At 40.9% G+C, this 20,915-nt stretch overlaps 1 protein-coding gene across 3 annotated transcripts in view; it reads left to right on the top strand.

The window, feature by feature from the left end:
- Positions 1 to 20,915, top strand: part of USP6NL (USP6 N-terminal like) — a 156,931-nt gene that overhangs the window by 127,738 nt on the left and 8,278 nt on the right. For all 3 annotated transcript variants that reach the window (XR_009007662.1, XM_057543833.1, XM_007167419.2), the window contains 7 exons: positions 3,013 to 3,122; positions 5,281 to 5,329; positions 6,947 to 7,067; positions 9,996 to 10,090; positions 10,748 to 10,813; positions 10,906 to 11,005; positions 13,511 to 13,663. Coding sequence is in view for 2 of the 3 variants with exons in the window: in XM_057543833.1 (XP_057399816.1) it covers positions 3,013 to 3,122; positions 5,281 to 5,329; positions 6,947 to 7,067; positions 9,996 to 10,090; positions 10,748 to 10,813; positions 10,906 to 11,005; positions 13,511 to 13,663 (694 nt within the window). In the remaining variant the exon portion in view is untranslated. The remainder of the gene's footprint in view (positions 1 to 3,012; positions 3,123 to 5,280; positions 5,330 to 6,946; positions 7,068 to 9,995; positions 10,091 to 10,747; positions 10,814 to 10,905; positions 11,006 to 13,510; positions 13,664 to 20,915) is intronic.

Here is a 20,915-nt window from a genome sequence, read left to right on the forward strand (position 1 = left end):
TTTTATTTTTTTAAATTTTATTTATTATTTATTTATTATGTTTTATTTTATTATTTATTTATTATGTTTTATTTTTGGCTGTGTTGGGTCTTCGTTTCTGTGTGAGGGCTTTCTCCAGTTGCGGCGAGCGGGGGCCACTCTTCATCGCGGTGCGCGGGCCTGTCACTATCGCGGCCTCTCTTGTTGCGGAGCAGAGGCTCCAGACGCTCAGGCTCAGTAGTTGTGGCTCACGGGCCCAGTTGCTCCGCGGCATGTGGGATCCTCCCAGACCAGGGCTCGAACCCGTGTCCCCTGCATTGGCAGGCAGACTCTCAACCACTGCGCCACCAGGGAAGCCCTAGATTTTATTTTAAAGCATATTTTATCATGTCTTGTCAAACATTTCCTTTCTGTGTTTTGATATCTCATCTTTTACCAAAAGGCCTGCAGAACCATAATTGAAACCTCTCTGCTTGCCGACTACCTTATTTTTTTTTAAAAGATATTTAAAGAACAAATATGTAAAGATTATTATTTTTAAAGCTAAATTTTTGTAATGTCTCTTGGACCAACTTTTATCAGAAATAGCATACAATACTATTTTAGTGGTTGTATGGTTCTAGTACAATAGTATAAATATCTTATTGCTCTTCAGAACTCTGAAGTGTTTTAAAACACTGTGGAAGTGGTCATGTTTTTAAAAGCTGCAGAAGCTGCCCTCCTCTGAGCTCCTACCTCAAAACACAAAACCCACATACTCACAAAACATTTAACATACATACACATATTCCAGGTAGCCTTGTTTTCTCCACTTTTAGCTTATGTCAGGAATTAACAGTTATATTTATATATATTTACTAGAATTGGTTTTAACAGAAATATATATTTCCAGTACATGGTAAATAGGTCAATATAACACATGTATATAGATGTTTAATTACAATTAAATCTGGTTAAGTATAAATTAATATAAATTTTAATCTCCCACCTGGTTAAACTACTCATTTTGTTCTTTTCCCCCTGAAATGCTGCTTAATTGACAGCAGAGAGGGTTTTTTAAAAAGACAAAAACTGCAAGGAATAAGAAAATGGGAGAAGCGATAACCCCTGCCAATTTTTGGAGACCACAATTCAGACAAACATTTAGTAATTTTAGCAACCCTGAGAAAACCAGAGGAGCACCTGATTCATATCTCAAAATCCCCAGTAGGCTTCGTAATTGCCAGCTCCAGGTACCTCTGGAAGTGGAAGTGAAACTAAGAACAGTAGAAGTGGTTGAAAGCCTGTTGCAGAAGCAGTTAAAGTCCCTGAATTCCCCCACCTGCTCCCCACCCCTGCACGAGACGGGGGCAGGGTGTGGGTTACTGTCTGGAGAGGATGAAACAGAAGGCCCGTGGGCTGGAGAGGACACAGACCCGCGGAGGAAAGCACAGATGGAGTGAATGTCCTGAATTTGGGGCAGCCCCGCCTTTCCCTCCGCTGGGCTCCCAGAACAAAACACCGGCAGCCGGGCGCTTGTCCTCCTGACGGGGACTCAGAGGAGTCTTCTCTAGGAATCTGACCAGCCCGAGAAAATACCCCCAAACTCCTGACTTCAAGGGAAGCCCAGTGAAACCAGCCAGATCACTCTACAGTGAAGACAGAGCTTGAAGCCCCACGTCTGCACATAGAGCTTTCCATCCGCTTTCTCATGCCTTCTTTCAAATATGAGTGAGGAGAGGAGCTAGGAGCTAACATGGAAAATAAGAACAAGTAGAAAAAGCAATTTGTGAGAAACAGACTATACAGCAAGAAGAAAACGGAAGAGCTATTGCTGATGTCTTCAGAGGGATAAAAAGAGATACTGTGTCCATAAAACAAGTATAGGATGCTATAAAAGGAACATTAGAGAACAACAGAGCTTATGAATATAAAAAATGATAATAGAAATGAAAAATTCTAGAGGAGGGTTTGAAAATAACAAGTGAAGAAATTTCCCAGAAAATAGATTGTGAAGTCAAAACTCAAATCAATGAGTTTTTAAGATTGAAAAGATCCATCAAGTGCCCAAACCTGTGGCTAAAAATAGATCCAAGCCAAGCACAGAAATTGCAAGTTTCAAAACTTGAAGATAGAAGCTCCTATAAGCTTCTAGAGAGGAAAAATAGATTTCATATAAAGAAGAAAGAATTAGAATGGCCACACTGGAAGCTAGAAGACAGTGAAGGTGGTGCCTTTTGAGCAAAAATATTTTCTGACTTAGAATTATAAAATAGCCAAATAGCTAAGAAAGAAGATAGATTTATCAGACATTCAAAGTGTCACAAAATTTATCTCCCACACGCCCTTTCACAGGAGCTACTGGAGGACAAGCTCCTCCAGAACAAGGGAATAAACCAAGAAAGATGTGAGATGCAGGAGACAGGGGACCCAAGCAAAGGAAGGCCTAGCAGATGGTGAAGGGAGACCCCCCGAGACCCCCGCTGAGCAGCGGGTCCAAAAACTCTGGAAGCCAGGTCTGCAGGGAGGGTGCCTGTTCTGTTAGAATAGCACCAGGAGAGGCTGATGCAACTTAAAGTGAGTTTGGATTGAATTAGCGACAGATATGTAGAAAATGAAGCAAATCAAGCAACAAGGCGATGATAAGCCCCAAGGAAAACAAGAACATTGTGCTAGAAAGAAGAAAGGAGGCATAGTGAACCGCATGGCTCAGCTGTGAAGAGTCTTAGGAACACAAACTCTGAAACGCTCTCCATCCAAAATGAAAATCTAACTGTACTGGCAGGATGGGAGGGAGAGGAGGGGGTGGGAGGAGGGAGAGGAGGGGGTGGGAGGAGGGAGAGGAGGGGGTGGGAGGAGGGAGAGGAGGGGTGTGGATGGAGAGGAACCTTTCACTGTGTACCTTTTTATATTTTTTTCATTTTTGAACCATGGAAATGGCTTTCCTAAGTCAAAAAAAGTTTTTTAAAGAGAATTATTTTACTATTCGTCATAGGCTTTTTGACAACCGATTTCCATAAAAATGTGCTTTCTTCCTCTCTTTTTCCTCTTCAGAAATTAAAACACAGAGCACGGGGTTGTTCACCTGATATCAGACAAATAGACCTTGATGTCAACCGCACATTTAGGGACCATATCATGTTTAGAGACAGATATGGTGTGAAGTAAGTAAAGTTTAGTATTATGAACTATGAATAGCATTTACAAATAGTCTTTATCAATTTGAAATGTCAGTGTTTGGAATGTCTTGTATAGATGATAATTTTGATTCCAATTCTAAGGGTTTAAGTTTTGGTGGATCATTTGTTCCATATTGTGTACAATTCAAGAGCTAATTTAACTTAAATGTTTAACCTTTGACATAGTAGGTGCTATAAAATTGCTATAAAATCATTTTATGATCTGGGAATTCTTAAATATATGGTAGATACTTTTTATTAAAAGTGTTAGAAAAGAAATGAGAGATTGTGTTACTTTTTGAGAGCCGTGTCAGCAATAAATATATTCTTAGACCCTTGACTCCATGCAAAGGTGAAACTAAAAAAATGGGAAATACACAAATGAAATGACTATGACAGTTTAGGAATGAAAGGTACAGTTTTGCTGACCTCCGTATCAGTTAAGGTTCAACCAGAGAAAAAGAAACCAGTAAGAGATGTAAACTAAGGGATTCATCGTGGGGAATTGGCTTACACAGTTGAAGGGACTGACTAGGCAAGTTCAAGACCTGTAGGGCGGGCCGTCAGGAAGGGCAGCTGGAGCTCTCGGGTGGGTGCGAGCCGAAGCTGCGGTTCACAGGAGGAGTCCCTCCTTCAGGGAAGCCTCGGATCAGCTCTTCCGGCCTTTTGACTGCTTGACCCAGGGCTTCCCAGATTATCTAGGGTACTGTCCCCTACTTCAAGTCAGTTGACTGTGTACTTTAATGACATTTACAAAACACCTTTTCTACAGCAGCACCTACATTAGGGTTTGAATAACTGGGGGTTGTAGCCTGGCCAAGTGGACACGTAAAGCTAACCATCACATCCACCCTTGTCAACTTAATTTCCGCGTAAAGACGATAAAGGCATGCTTTGCCTAACATGGTACAGCTATTCTACTTACGACTGAAAATATGCTAACCCCTTCCCACAAAAAAATGCAGCGCGCTTGGGCAGTGTTTACTCTTTTTGCTTTGATATGTGTAACCTAAATTCTGTGATATAAAGTCAACTATTATTAAACATCTTATGTTAGCTGATGAGGAAAAGAGAAGGAAGAAAACACATTAAAATATATACACAAACATATTGATATCAAAATAAGGAAATGCTCGAAACAGATATAGTCAGCAGTTCTGCGACTGGGCATGTGGTCACTGCTGGTTGGTTACTTACCTTCCCACTACCCACCCCCTATTCCCTTTGCCCTCAGCAAGTGCCTCGGCTGGCTGTGGTTCTTTGCCTGGTGGGGGGACCTAAACCTTTATTCCTGAAGAGTCTGGACCATTAGCAGTCCTGCCTGAATTTGCTTGTGGAGGTTTTCCGTTGACTTTAATCACAGGGTTTGGTTATACTCAGGGGCACCTTAAGTGTCCTCTGTGTTCTAGACGTGCTCCTGCTTGCGTCTGCTGTGTCCTAGCACCCCCTTCCCCTTAGTGGTTGGGATCAGTCCCTCCAGCCGGTACAGTCACCTCCTTCTTTGCCTGTTGATTCGGAGGCATGAGGAGCCCAGAGTGGCCAGGTGGTCATCTTGGCTTCCAGTTCAATGGAATCATTGTGTCTCCTGGTGGGGACATTCCTCTCTTTGGAGCCAGGACCTCTAGAGCAGCAGAGCCAAGCATGTTGTTAGTGGACCCAAGAGGTAACGGTGTGTGGGAAGATCCGTTCCCACCCCTGGATCCTGGGAGAGGCAGCGCTGGTGATGGAGGCTGATTTTGGGTGTATACCGCCTCCTGGGGGACATGCCCCCCCAGCAAGGTACTTCTCGGAGCTGGCAGTGTGAGTTGAGTCTTCAGAAGGCCGGTCCGCAGCTCCGTCCAGCCGGCTCCTTCTATGGGGATGATTCTATAGTGAGAGTAGTTCAGTGAAAGAGGGGAGCAAACTGAAGAAATTGTGAAGCCCTTCGTGCTTTTTGCTATAAATCCTTTCTGTCAAATTTAGCCTCAAGTTTAGACTGTGTTGTTTAAATTTGAGCTCGGGGATCATTTCCTTATTATAGTAGTAGTTTTATCTGGATTATCTGTTTATCTTCAGTCAAACTGTTGTTTATTTTTTTAAGTTTATAATTTTAAAAATATGTTGAAAAAACTAAATTGTGTTCAATGGAAATTTCTTTTTCTAGGCAGCAATCCCTGTTCCACGTTCTTGCTGCATATTCTATCTACAATACGGTAAGTTGGAGCACGCCTGCCCACAGCTTTTTGAGTTGTGCTCTGAGCACCTGGAGGAGATCTTTGGGCCTCCCTCCTGACAAGGCCCTTTTGGCCTGCATTGCTTCATCTCAGGGCTAGGTGGTCTCCAGGTCTCTGTGGATCTTCCTGAGGCTCCCGTGGCCCCCCTGGCATCTTAGAGCAGAGCTGGTTGGGAAGTGGAGAAACCGCAGTATGACAGCGAAGCTCACTTTCCCCCTCTTTCTCCAGACTGTTCTGTTATGTTTTGCGTTGTTGTTTGTCTTGTTTTTATTTTAAGCAAGTAGGACCGGAATGAGCAGCGCCAGAAGGGCAGGAAGTGGTAGCCAGGTTAATTTCTGCCCGACTCTTGGTGACTCCACTGCCCGGGAGGCTGCCTTTCAGGGTCACATTTCATTTATTCAGTGAGGTCCAGGTAGGAGACCATATGTACCTACTTGCTGTCTCCTGGAGTAGGTCAAAACTAAGCTTTTTGGTATTAGAACATGTTATTCTTAAGGCATTGATTACTCTGCAGGGAGAGAGACCTGGGGGGAAAGATCAGCTCGTGTTGAAACCAGTGTGGATGCCAAATAAATGCTTGTTGCCGAGATTCCAGGAAGGGCACCTTGAACCTTGGGGTGTATCATTTCCATTGTAGTCAAAACCTTTAAGTCACAAGGGACAGAAATTCACTCAAACAAGGGCAAGTTAAAAAGGGATTGATTAAAGGGACTTCTCATAGAAATGAAGCTCGGGGGGGTCGGAGCTGGAGAGTGAGAAGCCTCCAGTGAGAAGAGCCTCCCTTTCTCTCTCTTCCACTCTGTGGCCATGTGGTAACTCTGATTGTCTCTGGGAACTGTTCGTTCCACTGTTTCTCTCTCCAGATTGCTTTCTTTGTCTGCTTATCTGTTTTTCCAAGGCTAATATTGCACCCATGGACTCAGCATGACCATTCTGTTCAAGTACATACCACCATCTGATTGCAGTCTCTGTGGCTTTATTCAGTTTTCTTAGAGAAATTAGTAAACTAGTCTTGCAGCCAATTAGTGGTTCCCTGGGGCCAGATGTCCTCTGCTCCAACAGCTTTGGTTCACATGGCACAGACATGAATCTCTAAGACCATGTTATAAGCAGGGATTATGGGGAGAGTGGGCAGTTCTCAGGGAAGGAGCATAGGCTGGATAGGTACCCCACAATGTGTCTGTATAAGGGTCCGGAAGTCTAGAGGAGAAAAGACAGCAAATTTGGGAACTATATGAGGAGAGAAATTTGCCAGCATCTGAGCAAAGAAGAGGAATATTGAGCTGAGAATCACACATAAAACAGAAAAATAAACAGCCTTTACAGAAGGTGTAATGGTATCAGTAAAATAGGCTCAGTAAAATCCGTGTAGGTTAAACTTGCCCGTACTTCTTCATTTATTCTCCAATACCAGGTGCATTCTTTGATTGTATGTGGCTCAGTGCTGTTGAGATTGTAATATTTCTCTACAGAATTGCCATTAAATCATGTGTTTAGGCATTTTCTGATTATTTTCTACATCAGTTTTTTATATGTGCATGTACATGTAATTCGATCTGAAAACCCCCAGTTTCTCTGTTCTCATTTTCTCTTTAGGAAGTTGGATACTGTCAGGGGATGAGCCAGATCACAGCTTTACTCCTCATGTATATGAATGAAGAAGATGCCTTCTGGGCCCTGGTCAAACTGTTCTCGGGCCCCAAACATGCCATGCATGGTAAGAAAACCCCATAGTTGATCATCAGCAACAAACAAGGGAGGGAGAAAAAGGCAAATTCAAACAAAGTCAGACTTTGGAAGATGCTTGGTAGGGTTAAGTACAAAAAAATGTTTAGGGGCTTCTTTAATTCATTAGTGTTTGTTACTAGTTTCTTATTTAATTCTTCTCTATTGAACTTTTCTCAACTTTTCTGTTCACATTTATATTCCTTCGTGTTTACTACAAAGTATACTGTTGACATTTTAAAACTCTTTCCTTACTTGCTCCAGTCAGGAGAAACTAATTTAGGTTTAGAAAAATTTAGGAAAAACTGAATTATTGAGAGCTTTTGATCAAAACTTTTAGACAGTCATGCATTCAGTGAAATGTCTACTATTGACTGGATATTGTGATGTATACTTCTTTGTCAAAGAATATTAATTGAGAAATGACACTTAGGTGTTTAAAGGAAAGATACACAGTAATTAAGTAGTTTTGTATTTCATGTGTGTGTTTCAGTTCTTTCAGCCTTAAAATTGACTCCGTTTTACAGTAAAAAGGCTGATAACATATTCTGGGCACTTTATTATGTAATATTTCAAAACTTGCATAATTTTTTGGTTTTCAAGTTAGAAGGAGGTTTTTAATAACGTTTTCGTTATATTTGCCAAGCATATGCAGTAAACTTTACTTGCGAGAGTTTGGATTGCAGCTTCTCTTGGAAATAAAAGTGGCATTTGTCCATATAATGCAAAATTATTTTCCCAGTGCCACTGTGTGTGGTAATACCAAATTAAAAACAATTTTAACACTAATCACTCTGAGAATGGACCATCTTAGTTCTGTTTGTGAATGTTAAAGCTTTATTTGGTAGGGAACCTGCCACATATTAAAGTAATATTTTAAATTTTCAAAAGTATGACCTTCTATAGTCCATAGTTTATTAAATCTCACATTCTTACCATGTGGTTATTGTGGGGGCATTGTGTGTGTGTGTGTGTCTGTCTGTCTGTCTGTCTGTTTCTCCCTCAGTGTTCCCTGTGAATCTTTTAAAAAATAAATACTATCTGCATGATAACTGTTTCTGGTCACTTTGCGTCCCACAAAGAGACTCCAGTAGTAAGACACATTATATTGAGCTGCCATCCAATAGACAGTATCATTTCAAAAGGCATCTTGAAGAAGAATAACTCTTCCTTATCAGTCTTCATTTTGCTTTACCCTGAGATGGTGTTGGTGATATATCTTGAAGTACAATGGAATGTTACGGTTTAAGTAGTATGTAATTATGTGGAATACCACCCAATTTTAGAAAATTCATTCTTTTAAACAAACCTGATAGCTTGCTTTCAGTAATTATTGTCACCAGTCTAATCTATAAAGCAGTATTAATTTTACTATCCTAACATTTACATTACCAAAGCAGTTTAGGTCATTATTTTGGGTAGGTTTGTACTTAGAGGTATTTGTTTCAAGGTCTGCCTGTGAAATTATATAACTGAAGGTTACCTCAGTTCTTTGCATTTCCTATATGAAAGTGGTATCACTTACAGATGTGTAGAATAAAGTGAGGGGTGAAGAAAATGAGATTTAAAATATCAAGTCTGGGACACCACTGAAAAGTGAAGCAGAGTTGGGTATCTTAGCACCCTTGAGCACGTGTGTATTACTGAAGGGATTGCCTTTTTCAAAATCAGACTTTTTCTTGAAATTCTTCCAACTCCCGTTCCTATCAAATTGACCATGAAATTGGCACAGAAAGAGAGACATGGATTTTTTATGGACTCACTTCACTGGACAGTGTTACTAAGGGAGGAAGTTGCTGTCTGGGAAGTTCTACAGTGCCTTAGAAAGCGGAGAATTAGCTAAGAAGTAGCCCTTCCCTGAAGATTATAAAGCTGTGTTTCCCAGCAGTGTGTTCCTTGGGTTCTTGGAGGGATGTAGTTTCACTTTTTGGAAACAGGCGTGCTGTGCGGAAAAATGGACTCCAAGAGCCAATAAGGCTGGGAGATGAGCTAAACGAAGAAAACCAGGTTTCTGTAGTCTATAAAGCAACTTAGAAACATTCAGAAGTTCATATGCCTCGTGAACATAGGCAAGAAGGGTATATATAACACACAGTATTTCTCCTGGATTCTTTTAAAAACATAGAACATTTATTAACGTCTTTCGAAGTTAAATAGAACCCAGGTTGGAAAACGCTAATGTGGATAAATCATAAATTCATTGTGTATGCGTCCTTTTTAACAGATTATATAGAATATCTGAAAGGAAATTTTTGAATGAAAATAGATGTAAAGTTCCATGACTTAAATACACAAAATTAATACTAACTTCCCATTTACAGTTACTTCTTAGAAATCTTATAGATTATATTGTATAATCAGTTGGGATAGAATATATTAACGTCGATCATATAGTGCCCGTATGTTTTAGCTGATGTTAAGGATCACTTATAGAAAGGATTAAAAAGTGATAATAACCTTGGCATGGTACTGGAGTAAGCCTGAAAAGGGTAATAAAATGTTTGTTATGTAATGTATTAATGGTAAAACAAAATAAGTAATCAAGATTAGAATAACTTATAAAAATGTGTACGTATAAGACATGACTCAGTACTTCAAGAGAACAGATAATCTTGATAAATGGCTTCAGTTTCCATTTTTTCTTAGTTTCCCTTTTAATTCAGAAATATTCTGTCCTCTTTTATACTTTTACAAGGATATAGAATATCCTTAGCAAACACATACTAGACTGTTAGTTTCATTAACCAAAGCTTATTCACAATTGTTTCCTTGGAGGGGAGGAAAAATATTTGGGTGACTACTGGATTCGTTGTTCTTGTTGTTGTTGACAGTTAAAAGATGAAAGAAATATGTTGCACTTTAAAATAGAGATTTCTGTTGGTATTGTTTATGAAGTATTGTTTTTATGTTTATATTCTAGGATTTTTTGTCCATGGTTTTCCCAAACTCTTGAGGTTTCAAGAACATCATGAAAAAATACTGAATAAATTTTTGTCCAAGCTTAAGCAGCACTTGGTAGGTAGATGTGACATTGACTTACACCCACCTACACCAAGAATAAAGCTAGAAGACTTGAGTGCAGCCGTTGGTCCCAATTACCCTATTGATTTATAGTCTTGTCCATGTCATTTACTGAGCAGTTGTAATTCCCAGTTGTTCAAAGGACGTTAGATTTGTGAAATTTAGTACGGATGAACTATCACAGCCCTAACTCATAGAATCAAACTTTGAAGCTGATATATACAAACAATATAGTTTTTAAGGATGTGTGATTTCTCAGTGATTTGGGAGGTTTTTTAATCGCACTAAAATATTTTAAGAGTCATACAAACTCATCCTCAGTGAACCATATACATGCTGTCCTGTAAAACATAGTAACTTAGTAAAGCAAGGATACGTCCCGTTAGAATATATTGAAGAGAAGCAAAGTGTTGTATTACAATCCTATCTTATAAAGGGTTTATTCTCAGGGTGATTTTCAAAAGTAAAATTGAGGGAGAAGAGGGAGTCAGAAGAGAAGAAGTGGAACTACTCCAGCACGAAAGAGATTTGTAATGAATGGTTTTGTTTAGCTGTGACAGCTACCTCCAAAAACCTGCCTAACTTTTAGTATTATATTGTCATATTTTGTGTGCTGCAATCCAGAAGTTGTGAAGTCTTTGTTTTTTCCAGGATTCTCAAGAAATCTACACAAGTTTTTACACAATGAAATGGTTTTTTCAATGTTTCCTTGATCGGGTGAGTATTTATTTACAAAGCCCAATCATAAAATTACAAATACCAGCCAAGGGCAAACTGTTAATCTTATTTCTGTTTTGTTTTAATTGTAGACTCCCTTTACACTAAACCTCAGAATATGGGACATCTATATCTTTGAAGGAGAACGAATTCTTACTGCTATGTCTTACACAATCTTAAAATTACACAGAAGTAAGAAAACGTTTAATTATAAAGATTTCACAAAAATCTAGCCTTGTTTTAACTTTGATTTCTCATTACCCACCCAAATTCAAATTCATTTTCTTTTAGTAATGAGTTTTAAAAATTCTTGGAAATCAGTGAAATTATCTTCAGTTGGCACTTTACTTTCATTGGTTCTTCCTCGTGACCAGAAGCTTACTACATTGGAAAAAGTCTTTGATTCTTTTCTCTATGTCATTTTCATCTTCACACTTCAGTAGAATGCAGTGTATATGTTTCACTAATAATAATATTCCTGTTACTTATTTGTTTCCACGGGGGATCCCTTATTTCTTTTCATTGGTCTGAATCTCAGGTTTGTAGTAGGAAAAGGGAGAGACCAAAGAAGCCAGGCCCCTTAGTTAAAAGGGCTAGTGAGGACATTTTCCTTTACTGTGTCCTTCACCCAGGAGAAAAGCATCCAGCCCCACGCCGTAGACCAGAGATGGGGAACCTCCAGCTCATCTCCCTGTTTGGCTGCTTTGCGGCCTCTGAAGCAAGTACAGTCCATGTCCACAGTTGCCCAAATGTAACACAAGGCTTTTAAAAGCCTTCAGTTGCAGTATTTCAAGGACTCTGTAAATTTGATATGCTGTGCCTTAAGTCAAGGAATTCCTTAAGTCAAGGAATGAGAGTTTCTCTTTATGAACATGAAGAACCTTATTCGTCTTAAAGTCTCAACCCAACCTTAAAACTTTGGTGACTCTTCTTGTAACAATGCAGAGAAGAGAGTCACTGGAATGTTTGGAACCTCACGCAACACTTCCAGCCTAGGGCACAGCCTAGGTTCACGTACGTTGTATACTCTGCATCTTGTTCTTGAATGATCATCTCTTTAGTTGCCCCCATAACTTATAAGCTAATTGAGTGCTTGGGGTCATGTTTTATAGTTTTTCTCCCTGCTGTGCTTGGCTTTGTTCTAAGAATGTGTTAGGTACTTTGATATGAGATTGCTTGATTGCTTACTTGAAAAGCGTGGCCTTCAGGAGCACCAGATTATCCAAATTCTAGGTTGGAATGAAACTTTAAAATCACGACTGTATAGTTTACACTGAAAGAAGAGGATTCAGAAGTGGTCCATTTCCCTCCCTCCCCAACACGCAAACCACAGCACCCAGATGAAACAATTTGGCAATGAATTATCTCCCAAGACTCAGGGTCTATCATTATAACCACAGGAAATCAATCAATCAGTCTCTCCTCTCACCCCCTTTACTTCTTTTCTCTCTTTCTGGATTATGAACTGACAGAAATGTAGAGCAAAAGTATACTCTTAGTATACTAAACATCATTAGTTTAGTTTACATTAGTTAGTTTAAACATTATTAGTTTAATGTTCCCTAAGCAGTGAGAACGTAAAAACATGATGTTATATTTCCCTGTAGCTCTCTTCCTCCTCTTAAATTATGTTTTACTTCAGACTCTTGCTTAATTTTGACAAGTAAAAAGTTTCTCTACCTTTTGTAAATAAACTTTAAGCATAACAGTTAGTTTATATCCTACCATGTCATTAGATTAAATAAGCTGTGGAAAACCGTTGTCTGCTGCTGTGTATTTTTTCTCGTTAGGAAGACACAGCTCAAGGACTTAACATGAAGTTCCTTCACCATATAAACCTTCAAAAACTGTCTGGACCAATAGTTAGCTGAAGCTTGTAAGATTTTTTTCTTGTTTTTTTCCCTGATGGCCTTACCAATATTTAGAGACATTGTTACTAAAAAAAAAAAAAAAATCACACAGTGATTTTAAACAGTAAAAAAAAATTAGAAGCAACCTAAATGCCCAATATTAGAAGACCAATTAAGTATAGAGCGTACAATACAATGGACGCTTATATAGTTAATGATGGTGGTATAAAATCATGTTTGTTGAAGTGAGAGGTATCAGTGATGTACGCCATCGAGTGGGGGAAAAACAAGGAGGTGAATAACATGGAGAGTATCATTTATTTTTGTAAATTGATACACATGTACACATATCTGCTTGTAGGTCATTGGCTAGTGGATCTTAGCTGATTTTTACTTTCTGCTTTGTATCTGTAATTTGAATTTTTTCATAAGTAGAAATACAAATAAAATTAATAATCCAGATTTTTGAGAAATTCTGAGACAGTTAAACTACAGACCTAGAAGTGGATGTGCCTATAGCAGTTGGAGCTCCGTGTCAGTGAAACAGAAAACGCACATGTCATCCTGGGTGGCTCTGGGGGAATATTAATACCCAGGTCCGGTTATTCTTACACCAATGAGAAGGTATTTAGCAGCATTCGCCTCTCCCCAAGCCCCCAGGGGTACCTGCTTTTCTCTGTGACTGCTTTAATATCAGAAAAGATGTTCGTCTTACTCAGTTTCGGTGAGATTCACAAGGCCATGTACAAATTGTGCGCTGTGCCCTTTTAAAAACATACATCAGAATAGAATACATTATATTCTCAACCTAAAGTAGCTGTTGTTTACCTTTTTCATCCTTTCTCAGAACATCTTATGAAATTGTCTATGGAAGAACTTGTGGAATTTCTTCAGGAGACCTTGGCAAAGGATTTTTTCTTTGAAGACGACTTTGTAATAGAGCAGCTCCAGATTTCTATGGTGGAACTAAAGCGGGCAAAGTTAGACCTTCCAGAACCTGGTAAGGAAATAGCTAGACTCTTTATGTGTAACTTACAATTAAGATTGGAAGACACGGTGCAGTTAATTAACATGGGCCATTTCTGTTTGAAAACATCAGCATACTTGTGATGACATCATGTAAACCAGATTTCTTAAAATCTTCGATTTTAAGAAAAATCAAATAAACATATTAATTAAATCTGCCTCTCCTAATAGAGTCCCTACTTAAATTTAGGAAGTTTGATATACAAATAATGTTATTTCAACAGAAGTGACCGTGGTGCTTTAAGCTACCATAACAATAAACGCTTTTTACTTTCATCATCTCATTTTGTGGAACCATACGCAGTAACAGAGCAAGTAAAAGTCCCATTTTCTAGAAGAGGAAACTGATACTAAAATGCTAACTCCGAAGCTGCAGAACCTGCAGACACAGCATTACTGCTGCCACTGGAGTCCGAGTTTCCTGACTGCTGATGCAGGGCTCTTGGCAGTATGTTGCAGTATAAATAATATATTTTATTCACTTATTTCAAAACATCTTCCAGTACCACCTGTTAGGTTTTCTGCTAGGTGCTCTGTTGGGGATTTAACTGAAAAGAAAGACGTGCTTCTTGCTCTCAGGGTGCACAGAGGAGAGACAGAATTTACACAATAATAGAGTGTGAATAGGGTCATAATAGAGCTAGAAACAGGATAAATGGGGGAAGATGGATGGAGGGTGGTACCGGGTGAGTGGAAGAGAAAAAAAGAAAATGTGGATAGAGCACAGTAGAAAGAAGTTTTAAGAACACACCTTTGCTAAAAACCAAGATGCTCTGCTTTTAGTTATTTAATTGCAAGGGGTCTAATCCATGTTCTCCGAGGTTTGTTCTGGGTCTTCAGGATTCACTAGAAAACAAGCCGTCACAGCAATAATGGAGTGGGGGCCTGGGCCCTGTGAGACCATCACCTCTGCTCCAGAAGGTCACCCCTCTCTCGTGCAGTGTAATGATGTCCCTTTTCTACTAATTCTTTCCTGTAGCAGGGAATGCATTTGGAAGAGCAGTTACTAACTATGTTCTTGCTATTTCCACATTTATTTTTAAAGGTCTTGCCTACTTTTAAAAAGAGTTTAAGACAAGTTTTAGTAAAAGACACATAAAGAAAAAAATATATGTATATAATAGAACTATTTAAACCTGAGAATAAAATGTCAAAACTTGTGTAATGGAATGGGATGATTGAGCATGTAACTAGCAGCTAGTATGTATTGAATGCTTGCTCTCTGCCACATACCACACGCACTGTCTCATTTAATCCTTAAAATAACTAAGAAAAAGTACTCGTCCTCATTTTACACATGAGGAAACCTGGTAGCAGTCGTTTGTAAGATCTTTTGCTAGGAAACGGTAGAAAGGGGACGGAGAGTAGGGTGGGGATAAGAGGAGAGGGGTGGATAAATAACAGCGGGAACACTGGTTGATGTTGCTCTGCTCATGCTGGCGGTTAAGGGGGAACGTGGTGAGGGGGCTCCGCACCCCCGGGGCCTCTGACCCGGTCCACCCTGCTGAGTGCACACGGCTTGGCTTAAGCCTTGTCTCCTTCCTGAAGACTCGGCCAGTCCCCTGCCTCCCCAAAGCCGCAGAGTTTGGTCACCGGTATTTTGTGCTGGAACCGTGCGTGCCCCGTGTGTGCATCTGTCCCCACACTCGCTGGGCGTCACCCCCGTGTCAGTTAGTTTGATGTCTGCACTAGACAGTAAGCTCCTGGAGGGCCGTGACCGTGTCTTCGTGTCGCCAGCGCCTAGGGCAGTGCCTGGCATAGAGTAGGCATTCAATCGATACTTTTTAATGAACAAATGAAGCTATAGTGTATTTTTTAGGATATAAAAACCCATCGTCTACAGAAGGTTAGCGGGAGGCAGTTTTTGGAGGTGATGGAACCTTTCTGTATCTTGATTGCACACACAGAGAAGTCAGTTTAGTTATGTGTTCTGTCTCACTTTTTGAGGGTTTGAGTGCGTTTTCACTTCTATTTGTTTGTATAGTGGAAACTGATGTTACATATGCACAGCAGTTTGTACTGTGTTTGTGACTTGAAACCCTAGGAAACACACAGTACAGGTTTTAAAAATTAAGTTATTTCACAAAGATCTATTGAATTTATGTGGCATTAAAATAGGTTTATAAAAATAAATGTGTTTAAATAATTGTGTCCTTTCAGCTTCCCTTATCTTTCAGGTTTAATCTGCTAGAAAGTCCAGCCTATGAGCCTAACTACAATAATTTTTTTGGATTTTTTAAAACTATCCTAGCTATAATTTTGAAAGCATACTGTATTTCTTTTGATCACGTTGTTGAAAGCTGTAATAGTGTTTGAATTGTATATTCTTCTGGCTGATAGTACATTAAACAGAAATGAAACTGCTCGATTTTTCAGATATAAATTTGAAAGTAATTTTGTGACAATATTTGAAACCTCAAATGGACTTAATATTTAATCTGGTAAAAGGAATAAGATGATTCTGTCCTAGAAGAATTTTCCTGACAGTGGCCCCCACCATTTCTCACTGAAAACTGTTAGAACAGTCAGAGTACATATATTCTGTTGTTGAAATTTAAAAGTAGAAAGTTGCTCACAGGGAAGAGCATTGAGAGCACTTTCCTGTAATTACGTGCCTCTTCTTGGGCGCAGGAAGCTGCTCATGTCTTCAGAGGCAGTCTGTGAGACTTGTAGTTGCGTGCAGTGTCCACTGGGTGGTGACAGAGACCTGAGTAAGATCAGAGATGGACCAGCCCGAGGGGACTTGAGACTCTTTCCGTATTTCTTTAGGGATGCTTAGGAGTATTCTTTTTGGTGGCTTTTCTTTTTGTTTTTCAAGGAAAAAAGTTATTTAAGAAAAAATAATAAGCATCTTTGCGTTTATTCTGAAATATATCAAGCTATAGTTCCTTTTTTTTTTTTGAGCAGAGTAGTCTAATTGTTGGCACTGGCATAAAAATACTCACCATTCACATAATGGAACGCTAGTGAAAAATATCATTTAAACTCCTGGTTTTCAGGGGAAGAAGGGAAGAACACAGTTTTAGGCAGGGAGCTAGAGTGGGGTGAGCAAAGATAATGTTATGTCTACCGAAAAGAAGTCCAGAATGAAAGTGTGGATAATAAATATTAGTACTTATTGCCTGTTTATAGCCATCTGTTTTGACATCAGTTATGCTTGAATCTTTTAGTTACACTCAGTTGCTTAGGGGTGAAAGGAGATACTTAAACCAAACAAAGACCAAGTATAGCAGTGTGTGTTTTGGGGGGCAGGTAGTTCGAGTAGGTTAAGGTGAATCTATGAAGAGATTGTACAAGAATGTTTAATGCTTATTTGGATCTACTTTTGTGGGAAAAGGCAGAGGATATTTATTAGCATATGAAGATATGACGATGGCATACGTATTTCTTGGAGGGTCTGCCTAGTATAGCTTCAGCTCAGGGAAAGTTGAATAACTAATCTTCACAGAAGAATTGCCTTACAACGAGGTCGGGTAGATTTTTCTTCTTGATTTTGTACTTATACACAGAGGTCAGCTCCCCCAGGCGCAGGGCCCTTGGGTTTTGGTGCTGCGGTTGCCGAGACTCAGCCTTGCTCAGTTTTTGAGAAACAGGAGCAGGTCCCCGCTCAGACGCGCAGGCCCCAGCGGCCTCCGGGGGGGGGGGGGGCGATGCTCCACCGTGGGCCTCCCCGGCCCTGCTGCCCTCCACGCTCCTTCCTTCTGTCTCCCGTCCTCTCCCTCCCCTCCTCCTCCCCCCCCCCCCTCTCTTTTCCCCTCTGGTCCCTCCTTCCCACCCCCTTCTCACTCCTCCTCTTGAGAGACAGCCCTTCCCATGGTCACGGTGGCCCTGAGGACCCTTAGAGACGCCAACAGCAAGTGCCCATTTGCTCGCTCCTGAATCGCTGGGGAGCTGCGCTGTTCGGAGGGGTTGGGTCACTTACAGGAATAAACTGGGCGTGGCAGAGTCCGTGTGTCATCAGTCAGCAACTGCTGGTGGCCCTAGCCTGCTCCCTGGTCCCAGGTCACTGTGGGCAGTAGGTGTAGCCCAGCACTGTTCCCGGCACTGCGGCCCGGCCCTGGCACCGGGGAATAAGCTTACCCTTACCAAGCAGGGCCTCCTAGCCTAACTTGCATTACTGTCCGTAAAATTGGGAGGAATTAGGTTTCTTAAGCACTTCCATTTTAGAAGGCTCCTCCTTATATCCTTGTCTACTGCCTTTTTCAAATTACTTTCTTTTCTTCCATGCTTATTGATAATCTTTATGGGGACAAAGAGGCCATATCCTCTAAATGTCTTTGTACAGTCGAGGTATTCACCATGCACCTCTTACAGAATCCTAGTTCCTAGTGAGAGACTGACATTCAGGAATTAATTAGACACAATGTCCTTTTGTCTGCATTGGATTTTTTTTTTTTTTCTCCAAACCCTGCTATATCTAGTTTCATAGCTACATAGATCTTGGGTATTTATAACCGTTATGTTTTGGTACTGTTTGAATGGTATGTTGTTACTCTAATTCAGATTACTTACGTATGAATGAGTGGACATTTTGTAAAAACCTTACTTGTAATTCTGTTAATATTTTAGATGCTATAGGAAGGTCTGCAAAATAAGCAGGACTGCACTTTAAGTAGGTTATCTTCTGCTAAGGTGAAAGGGAAATGTATTATGGGCTACCATGAAAGAACTTTAAGAAGCTACTTTTTTGATATTTTAGGACAGTCACAGATTTTTTTTTTCCCGGTGTGGATTTTGGCCTCTTGACCATTCAGTAAATGGAACATGCTAAAATTTTCTTTTAATTCTAATATAATGTGTAGATGCATAGAACATTAATGTCTCTTCCTTAGAGAAATTTGTGTATTGACTTGAATATAAAGTAGTGTTAAGTGTAAGGTGAGTACTTTTCTTACCCTTTATATTGGAAAATTAAAACTCCCTTGTATGGATGACACGTACCTTTCCATTTTGTTTCAGGCATGAAATTACCACCTCAGTCCATTGCTTCCTTCTCACTTTTTGATTCCTTCTCCTGAGAAATAACATGCCTTATTTTTGTAATCCTGCCTTTTACCCTGTGTCCTATTAGTCTTTACTGATATGGGCCTTTTATGTATCCAAAGGATTTCAGGATGGAAATCTATGGACTTTAGAATACAGGAACAGGACGTGATGTTCAGTTTTCTCCCCTAGTACCTCTTCCCCCTCACGTTCTCCCTCCCACCACCACTGTAAAGTGTTCTTAAAAAATTTCTTCCATTGCATCAGTCCCTTATTAAACCCCACTGTACTGCGTTTCAGTTAGTCCAAACCTAGAATATTGCTTAAATTCTGGGTACCACACTTACGAAGATGCCCTTTCATCTTTATCAGCATCAGTAAGTAGCTACAGCTGAATGTCTGCGTTTCCATAGGAAATCGCAAGAATCTGTGAAGTAACGGACCTCGAGTTACCCCTGTGGGTCTGTTACTGCCTGTGTCCACCCTCCACATTTATTGTGTTCAGTTGTCTTTTTGACCTGGTTTTGTAAAATAAATTTTAATTACTGTAGTTGGTTTCATTACATTGTTGACATTGAAAATGTCCTAGAACCATAAAAGCAGATGATCATAAATAATGAAATATGTGACTTTTTACTAACAGGAAAAGCAATCCATAAAATTTGTGTTTAGTAAAGCAAATCAGTTTTGAGGTTTAGGATGTAGACCGAAGGGTAGTGTCTTAGTCCGTGAGCGCTGCTATAACAAAAGCACCACAGACAGTGGCTTAAACAACAGAATTGATTTTCTCATGATTCTGGAGGCTGGAAGTCCAAGATCAAGGTGTGTGCAGGGTTGGTTTCTTCTCCGCTTGGCTTTAGGTGCTACCTTCTCACTGTGTCTTCACGTGGTCCTCCCTCTGTGTGTGTCTGTGTCCACATCACCTCTTCTTATACGGTCACCTGTCATCTTGGATGAGAGGCCCACTCCGCTGACCTCATTTAACCTTAGTCCCCTCTGTAAAGGCCTTATCTCCAAATGCAGTCACCTTCTGAGGTTTGGGGGGTTAGGGCTTCAACATAGGAATTCTGAGGGGACACAATTCAGCCCATAACAAGGAGGTGTTTCTTAGACACAGACCTTGCTGAAGAAGAGAAAAAGGAAACGTCTGTTCTCTGGTGACTCGCCCCCTGCTCTGGTGCCCCATCCACCTCAGAGGACGCAGGGCGTGCGGCTCTGTCCCAGGGCTACACGTGCCAGGCCTTACCCAGCACGTCACTCACATTAATCAGGTACCGGCCTGTCCTTCCCTCTTCAGTGTCACCCCCTCTGGTGCGTTTGGGCAGGCGTGACAGCAGAAGGAGGTGGGTTGTCCCGTGCGGGGTCCAGGGCCCCCTGTCTGACCACGGCCTCTCCAGCTGGGCATTCCTCCTGCTCTGCCAGGGCCACTCCTCACCCCACTGTCGACCACAACTCAGAGGGACCCGTGGCTGCAGCCCCCACAGTGCAGGGGGAGGGAAAACCCAGGAGATCCCACCTCCCTTGGTGGCCCCGTCCGTCACTCCACTGTGGAGAGGGTGGGAGCACCAATCCCATCACGAGGCTGCGCCCTGTGACCTGATTACCTCCCGAACCCCGTCTCCAAACACTGTGACGTGGAGGTGACACTGGGGAGTTGCAACATGGATTTTAGGGGGACACAGACCTTCAAACCATAGCAGATAGCTAACCCTCGAAAAACCTAATTTCAAGCGACTGTTTTCGTGACTTGTGAATTGGTAAAGACTGAAACCCCAACGCAGGGTCTGGGCAGAGAGAAGCAGGTGAGACTTGTGCTGATCGACGGTGTTCTAGGGAGAAGGCGTGCAACCTGCAGCAGCCGGGCAGCTTGAAATCTGTTCTTTTTTTTTGTTTTTTTTAATACCGCTGTGGAGAATTTTTAGAAACACGTAGAATGATTTCATGGGAAGTAGAGTGTTGGCGGCTCTCTGCAGGCTGCCGGGAGCCGTCGCGTGGCGGGGAAGTGGGGCAGCTTGGAGCGCTCAGCGTGAGGGTCTCTACAGCTGAGCCTGTGTGTCCCTGTAACCGTGCGTCTTGCAGGCATGAATCAGCCACTCTCTCCGGGAGCCACTGTTTTCCTTTTCTTTTTAATGGTCATGTTTTCCATCAGGTTTCCTACACACCAGCCTGAAAAGGCTGATGTTATTCTCTGATGGAATATCAACGAGCCATTAAATCGGCCAGTCCGATTACTGTGTTGTGTG

The sequence above is a fragment of the Balaenoptera acutorostrata genome, chromosome 3 (assembly GCF_949987535.1).
Source record: "Balaenoptera acutorostrata chromosome 3, mBalAcu1.1, whole genome shotgun sequence".
NCBI lineage: Eukaryota > Metazoa > Chordata > Mammalia > Artiodactyla > Balaenopteridae > Balaenoptera > Balaenoptera acutorostrata.